The sequence below is a fragment of the Ursus maritimus genome, unplaced genomic scaffold (assembly GCF_017311325.1).
Source record: "Ursus maritimus isolate PB19 unplaced genomic scaffold, ASM1731132v1 scaffold_15, whole genome shotgun sequence".
Taxonomy (NCBI): Eukaryota; Metazoa; Chordata; class Mammalia; order Carnivora; family Ursidae; genus Ursus; species Ursus maritimus.
The window spans coordinates 7,599,241-7,622,657 of NW_024423897.1; the positions used below are offsets into that span (position 1 = coordinate 7,599,241).

The window sequence follows — 23,417 nt, forward strand, 5'->3', positions numbered from 1 at the left end:
CTGTAGAGAGGGAGCCTTTGGGGCAAGAGCTGACGAGGCGGCCCCTCCTAATAGCACATTACTGTTCGCCTCTCATGTTCTTCAGGGCATGTGATGATGTTGTGGCCGCCGAGCATACTCTCCGTCTCCAAAAACGCTGTCAGAACAGCATCTTAGGTGTTAAGTGTAGATCTGAGAAGAGGGTTAATGTGAGAAGGAGGTTGTGCCTTCCTCCGCACTTAGGGAAATTCAACTCCGTAAAATCCCACATGCTCACATGTGCCTGGAGTTTGTAAACCCAAAGACCCGCCAGGGAGAAGGGGTGAGGAGAAAATACAAGTCATTGCCGATGATTTCTAGGACGTTCGCTTAACTCACATTTGTCTGGGGTGTCAGGTTTGCCAAAGCAGGGCCACTTAGGCCAGAATTTGGGTCTGTTTCAGGGTGGATCTGGAGACCCCTCCCCACGTTCCTCAGAAAATTACGCAGAGGTGGTATCTCTGCTCTTCATCTGGGGACTCCACCTGTCCAAGTCCATGGCTGCTTATAAGTAACAAAATGCATCCCTACCATTTATTAGCCTTAGCTCTGTGCTAGGCACCTTACACGGCAGGCCTCATTTACTTTTCACAGCCCCAAGGGGTCAGCGCTATGATTACCACCATTTTGCTGACGAAGAAATGAGGCCTCAGAAAGTCTGAGATATCACCCAAGTGACACAGTGGTTAGCAAGGCCAACAACGGGGTCTTGAGACGTACTCAGGTTCTTACAGGAGGACGAATGGGCCTGAATTACAGGCCAGGCTGGGGGCTGGGAATGGGCCCCCCATTTGTCTGGAACTGAGGAGTTTCCTGTGATGCCAGACTGGAAAAGACTGAGGCCCTGGAGGTAGTTGGGGGAGGGCGTCTGCCTCCCAGTCTGTTTTTTTACATCCTTTCCTCTGATATCTGGTTATCACAGATGTATCAGTCGTCAATATATTACCTTAAAAAAATACTGGTTGGGCAGGGTGCTTCTTTTTTTTTTTTTTTTAAAGATTTTATTTATGTGACAGAGAGACAGCCAGGTAGAGAGGGAACACAGCAGGGGAGTGGGAGAGGAAGAAGCAGGCTCACAGCGGAGGAGCCCGATGTGGGACTCGATCCCAGTACGCCGGGATCACGCCCTAAGCCAAAGGCAGACGCTTTAACGACTGCGCTACCCAGGCACTCCTGGGCAGGGTGCTTCTTTGGAGGCTATGAGCGGGAAAGGAAGCACTTCTGACCCTCCTTCACCCCCTCCTGGTGGCTACGCCTCTGCTCCAGCCCCGGGGCCTCCGAACTCATGGGCACTCTAGGCTGGTCTCCGTTGTGCCTGCATTCTCAGGAGGAAGCAGAAGCTCCTCCGGCCTCAGCGGCTGCCTCTTGCATTCAGAGAGCTCTGTTTCCAAAACATCAATGATTTTTTTTTTTTTTTTGAGCACCAACGAGAGAAGGTTCTGTTCTCTGCGTTCCTCCCGACTACATCTTAATTACTTCTTCTGCTTAAATTGTGAGCGGCAAGTTCAACCACTGTGCTCGTCTCCTAAGTGGCAAATTAAGACTCATTTAGACGGGTTTACAGATTAGCCAACACTGAAACAGCAGAGAATGATTTGGTGTTCTCCGCTAGGATCCTCTCTCCAGGGGGCAGCTCATCTTGAATGGGCAGCAGGTGTGGGCTTGTGCCTGGTCTGACGCTCCGCTCTGCCTGGGCCCTCCTTTCCCCAGCTTTGACTGCTCCCGTCAGCTCTATGCACGTGCTTCTCTAACACTACCTTTTATTTTAGACTCTTTCGAATGGTTTCTGGATTCAGTTTTGTTGGACTTAGTTCAACCTGATTTGATTCCCATTTATTGAGTCTCCGTGAAGTGCTAGAATGAGGAAAGTCATATTGCTGTTCAGAATATTCTGATAATTTTTTTTCCTTTGCAGGAGAACTAGGGAAGTAGCTGAGGGGTCAGTGAGTTTGACTGCTCTGTGAATGATTTTGTGTGGACCTTGGCAGCTCTTGTGTCCATTCAGCCCACACTGAGGGCTTTCTTTTTATTTGACTCTGGCTGACTCATCCCTAAGTTATCCAATGCCAAGCTATGTTTTGGGAAGCACATTCTGGAGGGCGAGGGAATTCTCCCAAGGCTAAGATAGTCATGGTCTGCCTTCCCATTCACACTGGTTCCTGTGTCGAGAACACTCTTCCTCTCCCTTCCCCACTTCATAAAGGTCTCTGCTGAAATGCCACCTCCTCAGAAAGTCCTCTGTGAGCACCCTAAATATAGGAGATGCTTCCCATCACTCCCTGTCTAACCCCTTATCCTATTTTATTTGTATACCACTTATTGTCACCTGAAACTCTGTACGCACATATGTGTGCGTATGTTTTCCTGAGAGGTCCTTTAATTTGAAAGTGCAGTGAACTGGGGGATAACAATCATGCTAAGCCATGGGGAAGAGAGAGCATGGCAGAGTACCATGGCAGGGCCTCTCAATGAGGTGCGGTGGGGAGAACAGGAGGGAACTAGCTTGGTCAGAGCTCTTGGGCTCAAAAGGTACCAGCTGCTTCTGTTGTAGGGGGATGCTGGGTTCAGCTTCAAAGGCTCTGGAATGTGATGATGAGATACGGCATGGTCCCAATTGATCTTTAAGGTCATCCTTCTGTAGCATGGGGGCATCGAGGGCAGCCCTGTGGTCGGCTAGCTGCTGCTTCCTTTCTTGAGGGTGGACAAGTGACACCTGGTCACCTGAGGGTAGGGACCCTTTGGGTTTGCTGTCTCCTCGGCTCATGGCCAAGGGATGTGAGTTTTCTGGAACTTAGGGGCCTTGGAGTTGGGGTCCGTACTGTTGCTCCTCTACGATCCATGGACAGGGAGGATGACTTTAACTTCCTTGCTGAAAGTTGGTCTCTGCATCCATCCATCCATCCATCCATCCATCCTGATTTCCTTATTTCCCGAGGATAAGAACTTTATCTTGCTGTCCACTGCATCTCCGATACTTAGTATATGTTAGATATTATAAAAATATTTGTCGAATGGGTGAATGAATGGATAGAGATGGAGATATGTGGATGAGGAGATGGGTATTAGTCTATGCTAGATATTATGAAAATATTTGTTGAATGGGTTAATGGAGGGATAGATGGACGGAGATACATGGAAGAGATAAGAGATAGGGAACCTTATTTTACCAATTTCTCACTTATCATGAGGCAGTAGATTATTTGCCCTCCTTGGCCCTTCTCCAAGCTTCCTATGTCCTTTTGACTCATAGTCTTTCTTTAGCCTTGAGCTCATTTCTGCCAACCAAGATCCCCTTCAATATTCAAGCCCAGTTTGACATGGGACCCTTCTGTACTATGTCACAGTTTTCAAACTTGAAGTCATCTACACACATATATACACAGCCCCCTTTGTTCATCATTTCTATCCCCAGAATCTAATATAATGCCACTCTATAAATGCTTATTGAACAAATAACTGAACAGACACCTATATGGTAGCACAAACCTAATTCTGCTTTGCATTAGCATTGGCTGTTTGTATCTTGCCAGCCTGCTTTGAGGCCAGGAACTGGGTCTTAGTCATCTCTTACCTATGCTAACTCAGTCCTTCATTTGTAATGATAATGGTAATAGCAGGAGCAGATACTCTTCTGTGAGCACCCACTGTCTGAGTGCTAGCCACTAAACTTTACCTGCATACATTCATTTACGTCTCACAATCACTCTGTGGGGTGGTTTTATAGTACTTTTTCACAGAGAAGGAAACTACAGCTCAGAGAGATTAGAAACCTAGCCCAAAGTCCTTTGGCTTATAAGTAGAAGTGAGAGAGTCTGAACCAGGCATTTCTGACACCAGAGTCCCATTATTTCCCCCTCCATAAGGCTGTTTTCCTCTCTCGGGGTAGGAAGTGCTCTTATAAAAGTTATTTCAACTAAATGGACTTGAAAATGGTTAGGACATCTTCAAATAGGTCTGAAGACTGCTCTGTGCTGCTGTCACTTGACTGTTCTAGGTACCACACAGACCAGTGTTTATAGGTCTCCAGGATTCTCCTATCATCAGAAGTAAGACCTTGTTTCGAAGTTCCCAACAGTCTGCCAGGACAACTACCCCCCGGGGAGCCACTGCCCAACTGAGACGGTAGAGTCCTCACCTGTCACATAGTTCTTCAAATCCAGCTCATTGCTAAGAGGATTGTTGCTCTTGAACATATACAGGTTAAAGGGGGCTGGCTCCTTGCCCACGTTTTTCCACATGGTATAGTCTGGAGAGGTCCATCGTCCTGCCAGCACATCATAATCACGCTGAGTGAAGTGGACCAGCTTGGTCAGGGGATCATAGAGTCCACCATGGAAGCCAATAACCATCTGGAAGTCAGGGTTGGAGTCATAATAAATCTCCCCATAGGCCGTATACTGCAGTTGTTTGATCATGAGACCGTTGATGCTGAACACAGCCAGAGGAGTGCCTGTGTTATCTGAGGCGACATAGTACTCCTCCCCACTGCTGCTCTCCATGGCAAAGAGGTGACCCTGGAGGTCATAGTAGAGTGAGGTTATCTCTGAGTTGGAATGATTATAGACATGGGTGATGCGGGTCGGGTTGTGGAGGTCAGAGTAGAAATATTGCAGGTGGTGGCCCAGGTTGGTCTTGTAGGAAGCCCGCCGCCCTACACCATCGTAGCGGTACTGGACACTCCACCCACTGGCCTTGTTGTAGGCTCTTGTTAGGAGGCCCTTGGAGTTATATTCAAAGATGTCAGCCCCTCGCTGGCACAGATAGCCGTCGTCATCAATTTTGTACTGCACATCGCCGAGTCTGGTTATCCGATCCCGGAGATCGTAGCGCAAGGGCATAAGGCGTACGCTATTCCCCGGATTCAGTAAATGCAGGTTCCCATTGAGGTCGTAGCTGTAGCGCCAGGTTGGGCGGTCATTGACAGCCACACTCTGGAGCTGCCCATCCCCATCGTAGTCATAGGTGTACTTAGTGGTGTTAGCATAAGGCCCCAGTTTTAGCTCCCTTTTAATCACCCTTCCCATACTGTCATATTGCACTGTCATCCAGTACATGAGGGACCGAAACATCTCGTACTGGACTTCCTTGATCCGCCCGTGGGTGTCAAAGTGTTTGCTGAGGGTCATTACAGCAGTGGTGATGATCTGGTTGATGTCGTAATAGATGACTCCAAACTTGCCAAAATGCTCCACCTTGCCAGAAATCTCATCGTAGCGGTAGAGATCAACGGGAAGGGGGGTCTCACTTATGACGGGCTTGATGCTTGCAATCCGGAAGCTGTTGTCATGATAGGTGTAGTCGAACCTGGCATTGACCATGCCTTCCTCGGAGAACCTGTAGATCTGCTTGTCCACAAGTGGGCCAATCTTCCGGTACCTGATTGTGCAGGAGAAACCCCCACTTTGGAGACTGACCATTTTTAAAACGCCGGTGGTCTCGTCATATCCAAAAGTGACAGCAGTACTGTCATAGACAATCTCTGATAGCTTGGAGAGTTTCCCATACTTGTAGAATACCTGGCGCCCAGTGCCCAAAAAGGACGTCTTGAGGATGCGGCCGTCATCACTGTAGTCAAAAATGACCGAAGCGTTGCTTTCAGGAGGGTTATAAATGTTGCGGATGTAGCCAATGGATGTATGGGTGGACATGCTGTGCCGGGCAACACTGGGCATGGTGACGGCGTGGAGACGGTCAGAGGAGTCATACTCAAATATGTACTGACGCTGACTCTGAAGCAGGAGGACCATAGACTGGAGGAAGGAAAGGGGGAAGGAACGCATGAGCTGGCTCTTCAAGACCAAGTACTCAAATGCACAGAATCTATTCCATTTTCCAAAATGGCAATTCAAAAGCCAAGAAGGATGGGGAAATTTAGACCAGAGATTATGAGTAGATTGATTTCACTGGGCATGCTAATTCTGATGGATTATGGTGGCTACCTGGACCAGTGCTTCCTGAACTTTAGTGTGTGTGTGTGTGTGTGTGTGTGTGTGTGTGAAATACCCAGGGATCTTGTTAAAAGGCAGATTCTGATTTAGTAGTTTGGTGGGAGGATGAGGGGGAAGGTGGCCTGAGAATCTGCTTTTGTAACAAGCACCCAGGTGATCCTGATGTTGCTTGGACCATACTTTGAGAGGGCTTGAAGGACTGAGGTGAGAAGCACTGAGTTTGCCTCTAGAGCTTGATAACAAGAAATCCTAAGATTGTTTAGAAATGATTGCCACTGGCCCAGCAGGGGACACCCATGCTATGTTTTGGCCACCCCTGATTACATCTAAAAAGAAAGCATATCTTCCATTTAGAAACTACTGAAAAGATTAAATAACCCAGAATCATCAATTTTGGGGGGATAAAAATGGCCTCAAACTTGGGGCAATTGGGTGATTCTTGCCTCCCCCGGTTAACCATTCTAGTATTTTATGGCATAATGAGAACAGGATTCAGGGATGACCAAAGGGACAGCAGCCCCACTCTTATGGAGGAGGTCACTGCTCTGTCTGCAAGTGACTTCTGTAATGGAAAGGCAAGAAAGGAAGAAATAGAAATGGAACCTGTGTCGAGGTGAGCACAGGGGGAGGCCTGAGCTGAGCAAGCCCCCGTCTAATGACATAGAGGACCAGGACAGCCTTCAAAAGTCTTGGCTTGTACCCCAAAGGGACCTCTTTTTACGGCTGCTCCAACCTGACCCTTTCTGACACAAAGACCTGCATTTGGCATTTTCAGACACAGGGAATTATGCAGAGAGAATCCATTGGCTGTTTTAGCCAATAGGCCAAGTAGGAGGGTGTTGCTCTGTGTGCCTGAGTTTTAGGCAAAATTCCCTACCCGGATGACTTAATTTTGGGCAAGGCAGAAATGAATCATTGCATTTCCAGTTCATAAATAATGATTAGCTGCGATGCCAGTGGGATGATTCTGCCCGCTTCAACAGCACTTTTTTTTTCTTTTTTTTTTTGGAATAAAATCAGACAATCCATTCTTTTTGCCATTATTGAGTGTCTAGCACTTTTTTTTCCCCCTTTTAATGGTAACAGTGATGAGCTAGGAATAACATTTTCCTTCAGATTTTCCTCCCTCCCAGTAAGGATGGGAGCACGAGGGGAGACCTTATAGAGTCAAAGTAAAGATGGTAAATGTTTCATGGCAAAGCATATCAGGTCAGCTGAGAAAGAGCAGTGTGAATAAGGGAGAGCCCCAGCTGAGTGAGGACATCACGCTCACCTACCTTGTCAAGGTAGGAGTAGCTCCACACTTTCCCATCGGCAAACATGCGGGACACGATTCGGCCTTGCTTGTCGATGTCTGTCCTCTCACTCATGGCCCCACGCTGAAGGCCAGCCAAGCGTCCGTTGAAGAAGTATGAGACGTTGACCGCTGCCAGCCCACTGCTGGGGAGCCAGAGGAATGGGCGGCCCACCTGGTCATAAATGATCCTCAGGGTGAACTTTCGGTGATCATCATAGATCTTTTCTGTCCGAATATTCCGGTCATAGTCAATGGACAAGAGATTTCTTCCATGGACCTAGGAGAACACAATGGACTTGGTTTGAGAGACATCACCTGGGAGTGTTAGCTTCTGTGAAGGACATGGCTGACATGGCCAGGGAACAAGTGTTCAGTGGAGCAAGAACAAACCTTGAAGTTACTGAGAGTAGTGTTTCCTAAACTCCTTTACATCATGGCACACAAAGAAAATGGTAATATTCGTAGGGTGCACGAAGATACAGAAATGAGGCTGCTTATGGTCAGAGATGACTAATTTGGGCATGGCTGCCGTAAGCGGTTATGTAGACTATGCACCCCACAATTATAAGGAGTATCATCTTGTTGTAGAACGTGTGAATGGTGAAAATTGTGCACTGTACAAATTAGCCATACACAATAGCCCTGGACACTGGGGTTCTGACTGCCCTGCCTGGCCACCCTGGAGGGCAAGATGATTTATATATTTGCACACTTTCAACCCTTTTTTGGCATATCACCGGCTGAGTAGCTAATGATCTTTAAGAGTAGGTGCCAAGATTTCTTCTGAAATCTCAATAAAGGTACCTAGGAGGGTGGGGAGGATGTCTTAGAAATCCATGTTTTGCAAAAATCTGGGAATAGGAAGGCTTATTGCTATGTGAACTTCTTTACTTCTATTTAGAGAAAAATCTTGCCACTGTCAAGGATGCAAGACATCAGTGGGGAGACCTCAACAGGGCTGGGAAATTCCAACAAAGGAACTGATGTACTTAGATTTGAAAGGAATAGTGGAACACATCTAGCCATAATTTAATATTTATTTAGAAGCTGATCTGATCAGAGAAGAGAGCCTGTCCCAGAAGGCAGAGCTGGGTGACTAGACTCTGGTTAGGGGCAAAGGAGAGGGACACTTGAGATTCAGCTAGTCCCGAGTGGATGGCTGGAAGTGAATAAAATGAGGCCGACTGAGGCCAGGCTCTTTCAACATAATCGAAGGCAAATCCAGATGTCCCTGGGGTGACGACTGAAGGCAAGGGAAGATGTAAACAGGCAAAGGGAAGAGAAGTGAGATACGTCTGGTACTTCCTTACCTTACCTAATAATGCAATAGCATCTAATAATAGTGATGATGGTGATGTTGATGGTGCTGATGGTAATAACTTTAACACATGCTGGGGGTAGTGTACATAGGCACAGTGTTAGGCAACTTGCATCTCTTGTCTGAGTTGGTGCTCACAAGGACCACTTGACAAATAAGGAAACTGAGCCCGAAGCAGAGAGGTTACATACTTGCTCAAGGTCACATAACAATGAAGTGGTAGGGTTGGTCTGGAACTTAGGTCTTCACACTTGAACCAGTTAACCACTTAGACATTTAACCAGCTTTACTGATTCCTGTATTACATATGCACTGAGTGCCCTGACTTGTCAAATGATGAAGAAACGGTAAAGCATTGCCACAGCCCCTGAGGGCTCCATATTATAGCTTGATGGGGAGACATGGAATAATTCTAATACCACAGAAACCTGTGTTCTAGGGAGCAGCATTGTACCCAGGTAAAGAACTACATTTCATAGCTTCCCCTGGACAGAGGGGTGGCTAACATGATGTAAGTGGTAGTTTTCAGCTGGGTCTCCTGGGAACCTTAAAGGAAGCTGACTCCACTGAGAAACAGGCATCCATTTGTTCTTTCCACTTTCCCCCTTTTCCTGGGTGGAAGGTGGCTGCGATCCCTGGAGCTCCAGCATTCAGCTTATAAATACTTTGAGGATGGAAGCCTCAAGGATGATGGCTCATCCAGAGAAAGTCTAGATCCCTGTTGACCTACGTTATCTTTTAATGGTCATCTATACCAGACATGAATGGCTTACCTCTAGACTCCTTTTAGGTCATAACAAATAATATGTTCATATCTTACTTAAGCCATTGTTATTTCTAATCTCTGTTACTAGCAGTTGAAACTAATCTCAACTGATATAAGCCCCTTATGTTTTGACAGGTGTTGGCTAAGTACTTTACCTATCTTACCTCAGTTTAATTCTCACAACACAGGTAGAAATTATGTTATATATGGGCAGTGGAGCCCAGAGGGGGTCACAAATCTAGACAAGTGGTGGAGGCTGGATTTGAACCCAAGGACTACTTGATTGCTCAAACTATTGCCATTTCCATGGAGTCATCTCAGAGAGAAGGGGATAAAACACTTGAGACAAGTGCAGAAGGCCATCAAGATTCTTAATCCTGTGAGTTTGAAAATTTCAGTTCAAGACCTTGCCAACATTTTATTAGGAGAATGAATAATGTGGCAACAATGAGGAATGATTTTCAGGGTGTCCTGAAGCCAACTGCTGGTGACTCCTTATCATGCCTATGTATTTCCCATATTCTTGATCATCCTTCTCTCCTCCTTCCCTTTCCTTACTAATTTCTCTTTTTGCTTCTCTTTGCTAATATCATACAGCTCTCTGTGCATTTATTATTTGATGAACATTAAATCTCTGCTAGTGTCAGGCTTGGTGCCTGCCCTGGAAAGCAGGGATGAACAACACCAACAAAACAATGTGTCCTGAGAATTTATGATGGGCTTAGAGTGTTCTCAGAGCTACCTTATCTTGTTTAATCCTCACAATACTCCCAGGCAAGCACTATTATCCCCACTTTACACACAAGGTGCAGATAGGTTTAAGTGCCCTGTTCAAGCTTATACAAATAATAAGTGGTAGAGCCAGGATCCCAGTCCAGAACTCAGTGTCTTCACCCCTAGGCTGTACCACCTCTCTGACCAGCTGCTCTCCATCAGGCATGTGATTCTAAACCATCTGCGATGCTCTCTCAAAGCACTGCTGCTGGGCCAACTCCACAGCTGCTGAATCAGCCCCCTGGGGAATAGGAGCTGGGTGATTCTGATGTATATTCTTGGTTAAAATACCCTTGGAGCGATACATATACCCATCTTCATTTACCTGAGAGAGGCTAACAGGCAAATCATATATATATAACCATAACATAATCATGTGTGTATCTATCTTCGTATATATATGAATATATACTGTAGCATGTAACCATGGGAAAGAACACGTAAATCATACATATAAGCATGACCATCATTATAACAATTATATTAACATGTGAGGGTGCTAAGATTGCAGAAGGAACTGAATAATGGGCTAAACCAGAAGAGGGGTCCCTAACCTCTGACTGCCAACATTTGGGTTTATGGCTACTATGTAGAGTTGACAAGGCCTCTGACCCCTGGCCTCAGTGCGCCAACCATAAAGAAGTAGTAAGTTCCAAACGTTAGCCATTGATAATTTAAGGTGGGAATTTATTCCCCGATTTACCACGTCCTTGGGAAAGGGATTTTGTTACAGCATTGGTTCGAATTAGCTCCCTCCCCTACCTTTATTGAGATATAGTTCACACACATCACTGTATACATTTCAATTATACAGCGTAATAGACTTATGGGTATAATGAAATGAAATCCCTAATAAGTTTAGTTAATACCTGTCATCTCATATGATGTTCTTTTTTTCTCTTAAAAATTTTTTCACTTTGTGATGAGAATCTTAGGATTTTATTCTCTTAACGACTTTTCTATATATCATACAGCAGTGTTAACTACAGTTACCATGATGTACATTACAGCCCTAGTACTTATCTTGTAACTGGAAATCTGTACCTTTTGACCACTTTCCTCCAATTCTCCTTCCACCTACCCTCCATCTCTGGTAATTACAAATCTGATCTCTTTTTCTGTAAGTTTTCATTTGTATTTATTTTTTAAGATTCCACATATAAATGAGATCATGCAGTATTTGTCTTTTTCTGATTTATTTCACTTAGCATATTGTCATCAAGAGTCATCCATGTTGTTGCAAATGGCAGGGTTTTCTCATTTTTTTATGGCTGAATAATATTCTGTTGTAAATATATAAACAGATTTTTAAAAATCCCTTCATCTGTTGATGGACACACAGGTTGTTTTCACGTCTTGGCTATCATAAGTCATGCGGCAATGGACATGGGAGTACAGATAGATCTTTGACATACCGTTTTTATTTCTTTTGGATATACTCCCAGAAGTAAAATTGCTGGATTATGTATTATCCATTTTTAAAAATTTGAGGCTTCTCCACAGTTTTCCATAGTGCCTGCACCAATTAACAGTCCTACCAATAGTGCATGAGAGTTCCCTTTTCTTCACATCCTTGCCAGCGTTTACTCTTATCTTTTTGATGGCCATCCTAACAGGGGTGAGGTGTTACTGTGGTTTAGATTTGCAATGCCCTCACAGTTAGTGATGTTGAGCATCTTTTCATGCATCTTTTGGCTCTTCATATATCTTCTACAGGAAAATGTCTGCTCAGGTCCTTTGTCCATTTTTATTAGGTATGTATGTATGTGTGTATGTACGTATGTATTCATTCAAGTAATCTCTATGCCCATGTGGGGCTCCAACTGATGACTCGGAGATCAAGAGTCACGTGCTCTACTGACTGTGCCAGCCAGGTGACCCCTTTTGCCTATTTTTAAATTGGATTACTTTAATTTTGCTATTGAGTTTTATGAGTTTTTTTTTTTTAATATACTTACCTATTTATTTGAGAAAGAAAGAGCCAGTGAGAGACAGCACGAGCAGGGGCAGAGGGAGAAGCAGGCTCCCTGCCAAAGTGACCAGAGCTGAAGGCAGCCACTTAACCAACTGAGCCACCCAGGCACCCCTATGAGTTTTTTAAAAAATATTTTTTGGATATTAACCTCCTATCATATATATAACTCGCAACTATTTTCTCCCATTCTGTAGATTGTCTTTTTACTTTGTTAGTTGTTTCTTTGGCTGTGTAGAAGCTTTTTGGTTTGATTTTGTCTTATTTGTTTATTTTGATTTTGTTGCTTGTGCTTTAGGTGTCATACAAAAAATCATTACCAAGACCTATGTCAAAGAGCTTTTTTTTCTGTTTTCATCTAGGAATTTTATGGTTTTAGGTCTTATATTAAGTCTTTAATCCATTTTGAGTTAATCTTTGTGAGTGGTATAAGATATGGGTCCACTTTCATTCTTTTACATGTGAATATCCAATTTTCCCATCACCATTTATTGAGGAGACTATCTTTTCTCCATTGAGTATTCTTGGCTCCTTGTCAAATATTAGTTGGCTGTGTATCCTTTGGTTTATTTCTGGACTCTCAGTTCTGTTCCATTGGTCTATTTGTCTGTTTTTATACCACCACCATACTGTTTTAATTACTGTATCTTTATAGTATAGCTTGAAATCAGGAAGTAGGACACCTCTTACTTTTCTTTCTCAGGTTTACTTTAGCTACTCAGGGTCTTTTGTGGTTTAACATAAATTTTAAGATTTTTTCCAACTTTTATAAATAGTGCCATTGAAATCTTGATAAAGATTGTACTGGATCTAAACATGGCTTTTGGGGGCACGTGGCTGGCTCAGTCAGGTTAAGGGTCTGACTTCTGCTCAGGTTATGATCTCAAGGTCCCGGGATCGAGCCCTGTGTTGGGGTCCCTGCTCAGTGGGTAGTCTGCTTGTCCCTTTCCCTCTGCCTCTCCCCCTACTCATGCTCTCTCTCTCTCAAATAAATAAACAAAATCTTAAAAAAAACCCAAACCCCACAGCTTTTGGTAGCATTGACATTTTATCAATATTAATTCTTCCAATCCATGAATACAGGATACCTCTCTATTTATTTGTGTCTTCCTTGATTTCTTTCATCAATGTCTTACAGTTTTGAAGAAGAAATCTTTCACGTCCTGAGTTAAAATTTATTCTTAAATATTTTATTGTTTCTGATGCTATTGTAAATGGGACATTTATTTTGTTTTAAGAAAATTCAGTGTTTAGAAATGCTACAGATTTTTGTATGTTAATTTTGCATCTTGCAACGTCATTGAATTAACTGATTAGATCTCATAGCTTTTTTGGTGGAATCTTTAGGATTTTCTCTATATAAAATCATGTCATATGCAAATAAAGACCTTTTTCTTCTTCCTAAGTCTGATGTCTTTTATTTATTTTTCTTGCCTGATTGCTGTGTCTAGGACTGTTAAATAGGAATAGTAAGAGTTAGCACCCTTGTCTTGATCTTAGAGAAAAAACTTTCAATCTTTCGCCATTGAGTATGTTAGCTGTGGGCTTGTCATAAGTGGCTTTTATTATATTGAGGTATATTCCTTCTATACCCTGTTTGCTGAGTTTTTTTTTTTTAATCACGAATGGATATTTACTTTTGTCAAATGTTTTCCTGCATCTATTGAGATGATCGTATGATTTAAAAAATTCTGATAATGTGATATATTACATTGCTTGATTTGTGTATGTTGAACTATCTTTGCACCCCTGAAATACATCCCACTTGTTCCTGGTGAATGATCCTTTTAATGTGCTTGCTGCTAAATTCAATTTATTAGTATTTTTTTGAGAATTTTTGCATCTGTATTCATCAGGGATACTGGTCTGTAGTTTTCTTTTCTGGTAGTCCCCCCCCCCCCCCGTTTTGATATCTGGTTTACTTAGGGTAATGCTGGCCTCATAAAGTGAGTTTGGAAGTGTTCCCTCCTCTTTGATTTTTTGGAAGAGTTTGAGCAGGATTGGTGTTAATTCTTTTTTAAATGTTTTGTAAAATTCATTAGTGAAGCCTTTGAGTCTGATCTTTTCTTCTTTGGGAGATTTTTGATTACTGATTCAGTCTCCTTTTATCCATTTAAGAATTTATCCATTTCTCTAGGTTGTCCAGTTGGTTTGCATATAGTTTTTCATAATAGCCTTTTAATGAGCTTCTGTATTTCTGTAGTATCAGTTATAATGTCTCCTTTTTCATTTATAATTTTGTTGATTTGGGTCCTCTATTTTCCTTGATTGATCTAGTTCAAGGTTTGTCAAATTTAAAAAATCATTTCAAAGAACCAATTCTTAGTTTGATTAATCTTTTCTATTGTTTGCCTATTCTCTATTTCTGCTCTTCATTATTTCCTTTCTTCTAGTAACTTTGGGCTTAGGATGTCTTTTTTCTAGTCCTTAAGGTGTAGAGTTAGGTTGCATATTTGGGGTCTTTCTTGCTTCCTTTTAAACTTTTTTTTTTTTTTTTTTTTTTTTTTTTTTTTTTTTTTTTTTTTACTTTTTGTCTCTTTTAACCTATTTCTGCCACCTCTTATCACCTGTCTCTGGCAATACCAATCCATTCTCTGTAATATGAGAGTTTTTTCTAGATTCCACAAATAAGAGAGATCATATGGTATTTGTCTTCCTCTGACTAATTTCACCTGGTATAATGCTCTTGAGGTCCATCCATGTGGTTGCAACAGCAAGATTTCATTCTTTTTTGTCACCAAATAATATTGCATTGTATATAAATACCATGTTTTCTTTACCCATTCATCCATTAATGGACACTTTGATTGTTTCCATATCTTGGCTATTATAAATAGTGCTCCAGTAAACATGGGGGAACATATCTCTTTTCAAGCTAGTGTTTTCTAGCTAAATAACCAGAAGTGGATTGCTGGGTCAGATAGTAAAGTTCTATTTTTAATTTTTCTGAGGAACTTCCATACTGTTTTCCATAGTGACTGCACCAATTTACATTCCCACCAACAGTGCACAAGAGTTTCTTTTTATCTACATCCTTGCCAATACTTAATATTTTTGTCTTTTTGATAACAGTCAATCTGACAGCTATGAGGTGATATCTCATTGGTTTCAGTTGTTTTCCCTGATGATTAGTGATGATGAGCATCTTTTCAAGCACCTTGGCCTTCTTGTATGTCTTTTTTGGGAAAATATCTATTTGAGTCCTCTGCCCATTTTTAAATCAGGTTATTTGCCTTTTGATATTAAGTTATATAAACTCTTTATATATTTTGGATATTAATCCTTTATCAGATGTCTGATTTGCAAATATATTCTCCCATTTAGTAGGTTGCCTTTTCATTTTGTTGATGGTTTCCTTTGCTGTACAAAAGATTTTTATTTTGGGGACACCTGACTGGCTCAGTCAGTAAAGTATGTGGCTCTGGATCTTGGGGTTGTGGGTTCGAGCCCCACATTGGTGTAGATTATTTAAAAAAATAAAATCTTTAAAAAAAAAAGATTTTTTTATTTTGGTGTAGTCCCAGTAGTTTATTTTTGCTTTTGTTTCCCTTGCCTAAGGAGACATATCCATGAATATGTTGCTAAGGTTGATGTCTAAGAGATTACTGCCTATGTTTTCTTTGAGAAGTTTTAGGATTTGGGGTCTTAATCCACTTTGAATATTTAATCCATTTTGAATTTTTTTTTGTATATAAGACAGTGATCTAGTTTCATTCTTTTGCATGTAGTTGTCCAGTTTCCCTAGCACCATTTATTGAAGAGACAGTCTTTTCCACATTTATATTCTTGCCTCCTTTGCTGTAGATTAATTGACCATATATGTGTGGGTTTTCCTCTCAGCTTGCTATTCTATTCTATTGATCTATGTGTCTGGTTTTGTGCCAGTACCATACTGTTTTGATTACCTGAACCTTGTAGTATATCGTGAAATCAAGGAGCGTGACATCCAGCTTTGTTCTCCCTCAAGATTGTTTTGTTTTTTTAAGGTCTTTTGTGGTTCCATACAGATTTTAGGATTCTTTGCTCTAGTTTTGTGAAAAATGTCATCAGTAGCTTGACTGGGATTGCACTGAATCTGTAGATTTCATTGAGTGGTATGGACATATCTAATATTAATTCTTCCAATCCATGAACACAGAATATCTTTTCATTTATTTGTGTCGTTTTCAAATTTTTCATCTATCTTATAGTTTTTAGAGTACAGGTTTTTCACCTCCTTGGTTAAATTGTTTTCCTAGATATTTTTTTTTTCTTAAAATGACTGAAGTTTATTTCTTATTCAGGCTAAGTCCAGGAGACTCTCCGAGGTAGCTGTCCTTCCAGGATGCCTTTAATATTATGGCACTTTTATGTTGATACAAACTTCCCTGACATCTGTTTCACTTCATTTAAAAAATGTATTTATTTTTAGTTTTTATTGAAGTACAGTTGACATATAACATTAGTTTAGGTGTATAACATGGTATTCAACAATTTTAAACATTACTCAATGCTCATCATGATAAATGTAGTGACCATCTGTCACCAGACAGTGTTATTACAATATTATTGACTATATTCCATATGCTATACTTTTCATCTCCATGACTTACTTTATAATTGGAAGTTTGTACCTTTTAATCCCCTTCATCTGTTTTGCCCTTACCCCCAACCCCCTCCCATCTGGCAACCACCGGTGTTCTCTATTTATGAATCTGTTTCTGTTTGGTTGGTTGGTTTTTTTTTTTTTTGTTTCCACATATAAGTGAAATTATGTGGTATTTGTCCTTCTGTGTCTGGCTTATTTCACTTGGCATAATGCCCTCTAGATCTATCCACGTTGTTGCAAATGGCAAGATCTCATTCTTTTTTATGGTTCAATAATATTCCATTATATACACACACACACACATATATTCCATTATATATATATATTCCATTATATACATGTGATTGATATATATATATATATATTATATATATATATATACACACACACATACATACATACATAAATTCACCTCACATCTTCTTTATCCATTCATCTATTAATAGACACTTGGGTTGCTTCCATATCTTGGCTAGTGGGAATAATGCTGCAATAAATATAGGGGCACATGTATCTTCTTGAATTAGTGTTTCTGTTTTCTTGAGCTAAATATTCAGTAGTGGAATTACTGGATCCTATGGTATTTTTATTTTAAAAATTTTGAGGAACCACCATATTGTTTTGTACAGTGGTTGCACCAATTTTCGTTCCCACCAACAGTGCACAAGAATTGCCTTTTCTCCACATCCTTGCCAATACTTGCTATTTCTTAGCTTTTTGATATGAGTTATTCTGACTGGTGATAGCTCATTGTGGTTTTGATTTGCATTTCTCTGATGATTAGTAATGTCGAGCATCTTTTCATGTGTCTGTTGGCCATCTGTATGTCTTTGGGAAAATGGCATTTTAAGTCCTCTGCCCATTTTTAATTGGATTATTTGAGGTTTTTTCTGGAGTTGAATTGTATAAGTTCTTTATATATTTTGGATAGTAACCCCTTATTGGACATATCAATAGCAAATATCTTCTATTCAGTATGTTGCCTATTTGCTTTGTTGATGGTTTCCTTCGCTGTGCAAAAGATTTTATTTTGGTGTGGTCCCAATTGTTTATTTTTGCTTTTGTTTGCCTTGTCTAAGGAGATCTAGCCATACATATGATGCTAAGGCTGTTGTCCAAAAGATTACTGTCTATGATTTCTTTTAGGAGTTTTACAGTTTCAGGTCTCACGTGTAGGTCTTTCATTCATTTTGAGTTTCTTTTTGTGTATGGTGTAAGAAAGTGATCTAATTTCCTTATTTTGTATGCAGCTGTCCAGCTTTCCCAACACCATTTATTGAAGAGACTGTCTTTTCCTCATTGTATATTCTTGCCTCCTCTGTCATTGATTAATGGACTACATAAATGTGGGTTTATTTCTGGGCTCTCTATCCTGTTCCATTGATCTATGTGTGTATTTTTGGGTCAATACCATACTGTTTTGATCACTATAGGTTTGTATTATATCTTGAAATCTGGGAATGTGATACCTCCAGCTGTGTTCTTCTTCCTCAAGGTGCTTTGGCTATTTGGGGTCTTGTGGTTCCACACTAATTTTAGGATTGTTTTATTTCTGAAAAAATGCTATTGGTATTTTGATAGGGATTGCTTTGAATCTATGGATTTCATTAGGTAGTATGGACATTTTGATAGTGTTAGTTCTTCCAATCTATGAGCATGGTATATCTTTACATTTGTTTAGGTCATCTCCTTTCTTTCATCAGTTTTTTACAGTTTTCAGAGTATAGGTCTTTCACTTCCTTGGTTAAATTTATTCCTAGATATTTTATTCTTTTTGATGCAATTGTAAATGGGATTATTTTCTTAATTGCTCTCTGATACCTTGTTATTAGTGCATAGAAATGCAACTGATTTCTGTAGGCTAATTTTGTATCCTGCGACGTTATTGAATTCATTTATTCTAATAGTTTTTGGTGGAGTGGTTAGGGTTTTCTATATATAGTATCACGACATCAGCAAATAGTGACTATTTTACCTCTTCCTTTCCAATTTGGATTTTCTTTCTTTCTCTTGCCTAACAGCACTGGCTAGAACTTCCAATACTACTTTGAATAAAAGTGGCAAAAGTTAGCAGCCTTGCTCCTCATCTCAGAAGAAAAGTGGCTTTTCACCATTGAGTGTGATGTTAGCTGAGGGTTTGTCGCAGATGACCTTTACTATGTGGAGGTACATTCCTTCGGTACCTATTTTGTTCAGAGTTTCTGTCATAAAGGGATGTTGAATTTTGTTCAAATGCTTTTTCTGAATCTATTGAGATGATCATTTTTATCCTTCATGTTGTTAATGTGGTGTATAACATTGCTTGATTTGCATATTTTTAACCACCCTTGCATCCCTGGAATAAATTCTACCTGATTGTGGTTTATGATCCTTTTAATGTATTGTTGAATTTAGTTTGGTAATACTTTGTTGAGGTATTTTGCATCTATGTGAATCAGAGGTATTTGTTTGTTTGCTTTTTTGAGGTGTCTTTTTTCTGTTCTTGGTGTCAAGGTAACATTGCCTTATAAATTGAGTTTGGAAGAACTCCTTTCTTTTCAATTTTTTGGAATAGTTTTAGAAGGATAGGTACTAACTCTTCCTTAAATGTCTGGTGAATTCACCTTTAAAATTGTCTGGTCCTGGACTTTAGTTTTTGTTTTCTTTTAAATTATGGATTCAATTTCATCACTTGTAATCTGTCTATTCAGATTTTCTATTTGTTCATGGTTCAGTCTTGGAAAGATGTGTGTTTCTAGGAACTTAACCATTTCTTCTAGGTTGTCCATTTTGTAAGTGGATAATTGTTAACAGTAATCTCTTACTATTCTTTGCATTTCTGTGGCATCAGTTGTAACTTCTCTTTCATTTCCTTTTTTATTTGGGCCTTCTTTTTTTCCTAATGAGCTGGCTGAAGGTTTATTGATTTTGTTTATCTTTTCAAAGAACCATATCTTAGTTTCATTGATATTTTGTTATTTTTTAAGTCTCTATTTCATTCTGCTCTGATCTTTATTATTTTCTTCCTTCTATTACCTTTGGGTTTCTTTTGTTTTTTTCTCTGGTTCTTTTAGGTATAAAATTAGATTATTTATTTGGAATTTTTCTTGTTTCTTGAGGTAGGCCTATATTGCTATGAACTTCTCTCTTAGGACTACTTTTGCTAAATCTTATGGATTTGGGGAAATTGTGTTTCCATTTTTATTTGTCTCAAGGTATTTTTAATTTCCTTTTTTCACCAACCCACTGGTTGTGTAATAACATTTCTCCATGTGTTTGTGTTTTTTCCCCAGTTTTCTCCTTGTAAAGACTTCTAGTTTCTTACCATTGTGGTTGGAAAATATGCTTGATATGATTTCAATCTTTTTGAATGTATTGAGACTTGTTTTGTGGCCCACCATGTGATCTATCTTGAAGAATATTCCATGTCCACTTGAAAAATAATGCATATTCTGTATTTTTTGGAATGGAATGTTCTATATATATCTATTAAGTCCATCTGGCTTAATGTGTCCTTTAAGACCAATCTTTCCTTATTAATTTTCTGTCTGGATAATCTATCCATTGATGTAAGTGAGGTATTAAAGTCCCCTACTATTACTGTATTAATGCCAATTTCTCCTTTTATGTCTATTAATTTTTGCTTTACATATTTAGGTGCTCTTATTTTGGCTGTATAAATATTTATGAATGTTAAATCATTTTCTTGGATTGTCCCCTGTTTCATTACATCACGCCTTTTTAAAAAATTGCCTTTTGTTACAGTCTTTGTTTTAAAGTCTATTTTGTCTGTTAGGAATATTGCTTTACCAGTTTTCTTTTTGTTTCTACACAGAATTCTTATTCTAGCCCTTCACTTTCAGTCTGTATTTGTCTTTCGGTCTGAAGTTAGTCTCTTGTAGGCAGCATATAGATGAGTCTTTTCTTTTCTTTTCTTTTTTAATCCATTCAGCTACCCTGTGTATTTTAATTGGAGCATTTAGTCCATTTACATTCAAAGTAACTATCAATAAGTATTTACTTGTTACCATTTTGTTAATTGTTTTTGGAGTTCTTCCTTTCTTGGTCTCTTCCCTTGTGGTTTTGATGGTTTTCTTTAGTATTACATTTGGATTCCTTTATTTTTTTGTCTATGTATTTCAGGTTTTTGGTTTGTGGTTACCATGAGGTTCATATATATTTACACACACACATGCGCGTGCACACACACACACACACGTATATGGCATATATACATATATGCATAGCATATTTACACACGTCTATTTTAAGCTGATAGTTGCTTAAGTCTGAATACATTTTAAAAGCACATTTTATGCCTTCTCCCACATTTTATATTTTGATGTCTTATTTTACGTATTGTAATTTTGTGTATCCCTTAACTACTTGATAATACTTTTGTCTTTTAACCTTCATACTGACTTTTTTAAGAGGCTGTTTTACTGCCCTTACTATATATTTGCCTTTACTAGTGAGACCTTTTTCTTTCATATTTTTTCTTATTTCTAGTTATGGTCATTTCCTTTTGGCTTAAAGAAGACCCTTTAACATTTCTTATAAGGCTGGTTTAGTGGTGATGAACTTTATAAGCTTTTGCTTTGCTGGAAACACTTTCTCTCTCCTTCAGTTCTGAATGACAACCTTGCCAGGTAGAGTATTCTTGCTTGCAAGTTTTTCCCTTTTAGCTCTTTAAATATCACTTTGTTCTGACCTGCAAAGTTTCTGCTGACAAATTTTTGTTTGGCTGCCTTTAAGATTTTCTCTTTAACTTTTGCCATTTTAATTATAATATGTCTTGGTGTGGATCTCTTTGGGTTCATCTTGTTGGGACTTTATATTCTTCTCGGGCCTGAATATATATTCCCCCCACCCCCCTCCCCAGGTTGGGGAAGTTTTCAGCCATTATTTCTTCAAATAAATTTTCTGCCCCTTTCTCCCTTTTCCTTCTGGGACCCCTATGTAAATATCAGTATGCTTGGTGTTGTCCTAGAGGTCCTTTAAATTATTCTCATTTTTTAAAATTCTTTTTTCTATTTGCTTTTCTGGTTGTCTTTCAGCTTGCTGATCTGTTCTATGTTATTTAATCTGCTGTCGATACCCTGTCGTGTATTTTTCAGTTCAGTTATTGCATTCTCCAGCTCTGTGACTTCTGTTTGGTACTTCCTTACATTTTCTAACTCTTGGTTGAAATTCTCACTGTATTCCTCCATTTTTCTTCTGAGTTTAGTGAGCATCTTTATGACCACTACTTTGAACTCTTTATCAAGTAAATTACTTATTTTTTTTCATTAGATTCCTTCCCCCCCCGAGGTTTTATCTTGTTCTTTTTTTATAATTTAAATTCAATTAGCCAACATATTCTTGTTCTTTTGTTTAAAATATAGTCTGTCTCCTCATTTTGTTTGACTTTGTGTGTTTCTTTTTATGAATTAGGTGGAACAGCCATCTATCCTAATCTTGAAAGAGTGGCCTTATGTAGAAACATTCCCTGCACAAACTGTGTGTGCCTGGCAGGAGGGCTGGAGCTGGAGTGGGTGCAGATCAGGGGGTCCTGGGGTGCTCTGTGCCGGGGCTATCCTGCCAGGACAGTTGAGCCAAAGCAGGCATGGGCTGGGGAGGGGGCAGTTCTCAGCGTGCTTGGCTCTAGAGCTGCCCTAGTAGGATGACTGTTGTTGGAGTGGGAGTTGGTGTTTGGCTAGGGGGTCCCACAGGTGTTACATCAGTGTACGGGTCTTTCACCACCTTGATTAAATTTATTCCTAATGATTTTATTCTTTTTTTAAAGATTTTATTTATTTGAGAGAGACAGAATGAGGGAGAGAGACTGAGAGAATGAGTGAGAGGTAGGAGCAGAGGGAGAAGCAGACTCCCTGTGGAACAGCGAGCCCGATGCAGGACTCAATCCCAGGACCCTGGGATCATGACCTGAGCTGAAGGCAGATGCTTAACTGACTGAGCCACCCAGACGCCCTGATTTTATTCTTTTTGATATAGTTATAAATGGGATTATATTCTTAATTTCTTTCTGATAGTTCATGAGCATATAGAAACACAAAAATTTTTGTGTATTGACTTGTATTCTCTAACATTTCTGAATTTGTTTATTCTAACAGTTTTTTGATGGAGTCTTTAGGGTTTTCTTTTTTTTCTTTTCTTTTTATAAAGAATTTCCCTATTTATTTGCCAGAGAGAGAGAGAGAGAGAGAGAGCGAGCACACACAAGTAGGGAGAGAAGGAGAAGCAGGCTCCCTGCTGAGCAGGGAGCCCAATGCAGGGACTCAGTCCCAGGACCCTGGGATCAGGACCTGAGCCGAAGGCAGGTGCTTCACCTACTGAGCCGCCCGGCTGTTTGTAGGGTTTTCTATATATAATTTTATGTCATCTGCAGATAGCGGCAGTTTTACTTCTTTTTCAATTTGGATGCCTTTTATTTCTTTTTTCTTGCCTAACTACTCTGGCTAGGGTTTCCAATACTATGTTGATTAAGAGAGGTGAGAATGGGCATCTTTGTCTTATTCCTGATCTTGGAGGAAAAGCTTTCAGCTTTTCACCACTGAGTTTGGGGTTAACTGTGGGCTTTTCATAAATGGCCTTTATTGTCTTGAAGAATGTTCCCTTTTTACCTGCTTGGTTGAGAGTTGTTACCAAAAATGTTGAATTTTGTCAAATGTTTTCTGCATCTATTGAGATAATCATATGATTTTTATCCCTAATTTTGTTACTGTAATGTGTCACGATGACTGATTTCAATATGTTG

General features: G+C 40.0%; 1 protein-coding gene across 2 annotated transcripts in view; it reads right to left on the reverse strand.

Annotated features, from left to right (window-relative positions):
- TENM2 (teneurin transmembrane protein 2) overlaps positions 1 to 23,417 on the reverse strand; it is a 905,304-nt gene that overhangs the window by 10,098 nt on the left and 871,789 nt on the right. For both annotated transcript variants that reach the window (XM_040630317.1, XM_040630318.1), the window contains 2 exons: positions 7,244 to 7,540; positions 4,154 to 5,768 (listed from right to left, as the gene is read on the reverse strand). In XM_040630317.1, coding sequence (XP_040486251.1) covers positions 4,154 to 5,768; positions 7,244 to 7,540 — 1,912 coding nt within the window. The remainder of the gene's footprint in view (positions 1 to 4,153; positions 5,769 to 7,243; positions 7,541 to 23,417) is intronic.